Consider the following 3,909-nt stretch of genomic DNA (forward strand, 5'->3'; position numbering starts at 1 on the left):
GTACTGCACTGAGTCGCCACCTAGTGGTCGGATGGGTTCGGTGCATCCACGGCTGCAAACCTGCAGTGTGTAAGAATCACACTCTGCATGGACCCAGAATCAGTGCTGTCAATTAAAATATATTTAAAAAAAACAAAAAACATTTTCTTGATTTTTTTTTCTCATTTTAATGCTCTTATCAACGTGGAAAAGTGGATCGGATCACTTTGTGCAAACTTGGAGCAAATAGTCTCTCAAATAATGTAACACTGTCTATCAATAACGGGGGAAAAACGAAGGGGGGGGGGTGGGGGGAGATTGGAATTGGCATACACACACACACACACACACACACATATGTATATTTACACACATATATATATATATTTACACATATATACACATACAGTATATATACACACATATACACATACAGTATATATCTATATATATATATATATACACACATATACACATTATATCTATTACATTACATTGAGGAAGATGTATTTTATGGGGTGTTTAGGGGTCCTCCGTCAAAGAAAATATAATAATGTCAGTACATTTACGTTTTTTGCAATTTCACATCCTGTATCATTATTATTATCATATGTGTGTCTAAAAAATTGAAAGAGCTAGAGCAGATGATACATATATAACACAATATATGTATGATATAACGCAACAACAACCATGCGATCTAAGAAAAGTAATTATATTAGGTTTTGGTTTCTTTTAATCCCAATATCTCCCTAACCTAACCACACTTTAATCCTAGTGATGGCATGTTCAATACATCGTTCATCGTTTTTATAGACCTTTTCAATTGCATTCCATTGCTAGGCAACAGCCTGGCCTATTTCCTGTCAGTTGATGTTATTCACATACACTGGACAGGAAATCAACTTTGGGCAATTTAGAATGATTAGCTTACAAATGGGAAAAGTCTAAATTTAGGCTTAGTTAAATCAAAATAACACATGTCAAAGCTCTAATTATGGTGTAGATGTGGTCCGTGTGTACTTGTGTGTGCAGGATCAGTCTGATCCAGAGCACCGCTCGTAGAACACACTGACCACCGTGTTGAACCGGTCCTTCAGGTACATCTCCAGGGACTCCAGGGACATTTGTCTCACGTCATATCCTCTGAACTGCTTCTTGGCCGTCTGGCTGACCGGGACGATCTCCTCGCTGCTGCTGCGGTCGTTGCGGCCCACGGCGGCGTGCGTGGGGAACGCGTCCTTCAGTCCTTCTGGGAGACTGTGGTTGTAGTCCGGGCAGCAGTAGGCGGACCAGATGTACTCAGGCACCGCCACGCGATGGTCCCTGAGCCAGCGCTCGTCGACCCGGTACGGGATGACCCCGGTGACCACGTAAGCCTCTCCGAGACAGTAGGCCTGTAAGGTTTTGTTGACGGTCCACTCCAGGACTTCCCAGGGCCCGTCGTTGGAGCCGGCCTTCTGAGGAACCACGTTGGTGAGGGTGAAGGTGGCGGAGCGGTCCTCGTGGCTCTGGTGGTGGAGGCTGGGGTTCATGTGGCCCCGGGAATAGGTGGAGTTGATGTAGTCCAGCTCCACCGCCTGGCTCTCCACCACGTTCTGGTCCACAGGGCCCGGAGGGAAGGGGGTCATGCTGCCCTCGGCTCCTGGGTTGGCCAGCTGCTCATTGAAGGTGTGCGTGTTGTGTGTGTGTGGGGGGGGGACAAGAGAGTGTGGTTTAAAGTGCTTATGTTTATTTTATTAATTTTTAACATAACACACACACACACACACACACACACCACAACACACACACACCACACCACACACACACACACACACACACCAACAGTTTCATTATTTTAATTTTAATAATATTTATTTTTAACACCAACACCCACACACACTTACTGTTCCATTTATTTAAATTTTTAATATATATTTATTTTTTAACAAACACAAACACACACAGTTTTATTTTTTATTTTCACTTTTAATATTTTTTTTAACACAAACGATTACCATTTTATTTCTAATTTTATTTCAATTTTTTAATGTATTTTAATTTTTCTAACACACACACACACACACACATACACACACAATTTAATTACTATACGCTTTAATTACTTGTTTTATTCAATTTTTGGGGGATTTTTCTTATGTAGTTTATGTGATGCTTTGGCAATATGGTTGTTACATTCAAGCCAAATTTAAATCATTATTATTATTTAAGACTGGCTCAAAGAATGACGCTGCTTTCACACAACATGCTGTCCAAATAAACGTGAAATGGCCATGTAGCAGATTAATATTCATAATTACTTCTTTAATCTAAATATATCAACAACACAGTGTTCTTCTGAGAGTTGACCGACCATGAACACACACACGAGACAGTTCTCCTTTCACTGGAGCTCGTTTCCTCATTTTCTAGTTACTGTTATAACATATTACACAATAATAAAAATATAACATAACTGACGCTTTTTCTTCTATTTGAACATATATAACATAGCCGTTAGGACAACGTGAAAAACAATGTTAATAAACCTGGAAAATAGTGGTTTTATCAAAAGCTGCAAACTTAATAATATCTTCTTTGGATTAATGTAGACTCTTCACATATCTGTCTATATGGTTCATAGAGAACAATTCACATTTGTTCTGTTTTTGTTATTATATATTCGTCTAATAGACTGCATATATCTTTATTATTCTTACTACTAGTGTAATGTCAGTGCTACTACACATGCTCATATCTGTGCTTATTGTTCACACATTGTTCATATCACATAGCCATAGTTATTCTGCTCTTATATTTCTTGTCCTGCCTATGCACCACCTGTGTATACTTTGTATATCACATTGCAAACTGCATTGTGTTGTCTTTGTACCTTTACTCTGCACAATGGCCAAGTTGAATCTAAATATCAAGACTAAACAGACACCTGTTTGCATTCTTTAATAAGAAGCTAACAGTTTAAAGTTTCAGATCTATAAATCATTCAACACAGTGTTGAAATATCCTCACCTGGGGCTCAAACTTCCAGCACGCGCTGGGTCTCTTCCCTGCAGGGGCCGAGTACACATAGGCCGAGAACCAGGGGGAGCGGCGCGGCCGACTGTACAGCGTGGCGAAGCGGTACTGGTTGTAGTAACGCTGGCAGATCGGGGTCCCAGCCAGACCTTTAGGAGGCCAAGACTTGTAGAAGAACTGCAGGCACGGAGCAAAATCCCCGACATCAGCTGCACACGTGCACCAGCATCCAGCGAAGACCACGAGGACCACCGCCAGGGCGTAGAGACGCGACATGGTGTCAACAGACAGCCGGCAGTCAAATAACCAAAGGTGTGTCCTGCAGAGGGACAGGGTCTGGGTGAATTCCAGAGAGGACTGAATCAACAACGTCGTTCTCCTTTTCCACATGAGCTCGTGGTGAAAGCAGAAGCACGCTGTCAACATCAGTTTCAGTCATGTGCTTCTTTCAGGGACCAAAGCCACTGACTCCTACGACTGTTGCACTTTCAATTCAGTTTCATTGGAGACACACAGGTCCATATCAGTACAACAATACGTACAACACAACTACACACACAAGACAAAAAAATTAATATTATGATATTGAATGTAGTACAATCAAAGTGATTAAAACAATCAAATATTTGTTCCAATGTTTCAAAAAGCAAGAAGTGTACCTTGTGCCAATGTGTGGGCTCAGTTAAAGCCAATAGATTACATTTTATGAATAAGGTAAGCAACACAGATTTATGCATAAATTAAAATAGTACTAGTCGCATATATATGACTTACTCTTGTCCATCTTGGCAGTTTGAGAAAGATTCATTAACGCAGGTAGGGTCCAATTTTTGTTTAAAAAAATATGCGTAAAACCACTCGTAATGATGGCGCTGCAGAGACGCCCGGCCTCCAAACCCTCTCCACACACTA

At 40.9% G+C, this 3,909-nt stretch overlaps 1 protein-coding gene across 1 annotated transcript in view; it reads right to left on the reverse strand.

The window, feature by feature from the left end:
• The window catches only part of LOC116671578 (endonuclease domain-containing 1 protein), a 4,305-nt gene extending 956 nt beyond the window's left edge, over window positions 1-3,349 (reverse strand). Inside the window, exons 1-2 of the mRNA XM_032502932.1 lie at window positions 2,992-3,349; window positions 1-1,637 (exon numbers count right to left, since the gene is read on the reverse strand). The exon at window positions 1-1,637 is cut by the window's left edge and continues 956 nt beyond it. Of these exons, the coding sequence (XP_032358823.1) occupies window positions 1,017-1,637; window positions 2,992-3,273 (903 nt within the window). The 5' untranslated portion in view covers window positions 3,274-3,349 and the 3' untranslated portion in view covers window positions 1-1,016. The remainder of the gene's footprint in view (window positions 1,638-2,991) is intronic.
• Window positions 3,350-3,909: the final 560 nt, after the last annotated feature.

This window comes from Etheostoma spectabile, chromosome 21, assembly GCF_008692095.1.
Source record: "Etheostoma spectabile isolate EspeVRDwgs_2016 chromosome 21, UIUC_Espe_1.0, whole genome shotgun sequence".
In the NCBI taxonomy this organism is placed as follows: Eukaryota; Metazoa; Chordata; class Actinopteri; order Perciformes; family Percidae; genus Etheostoma; species Etheostoma spectabile.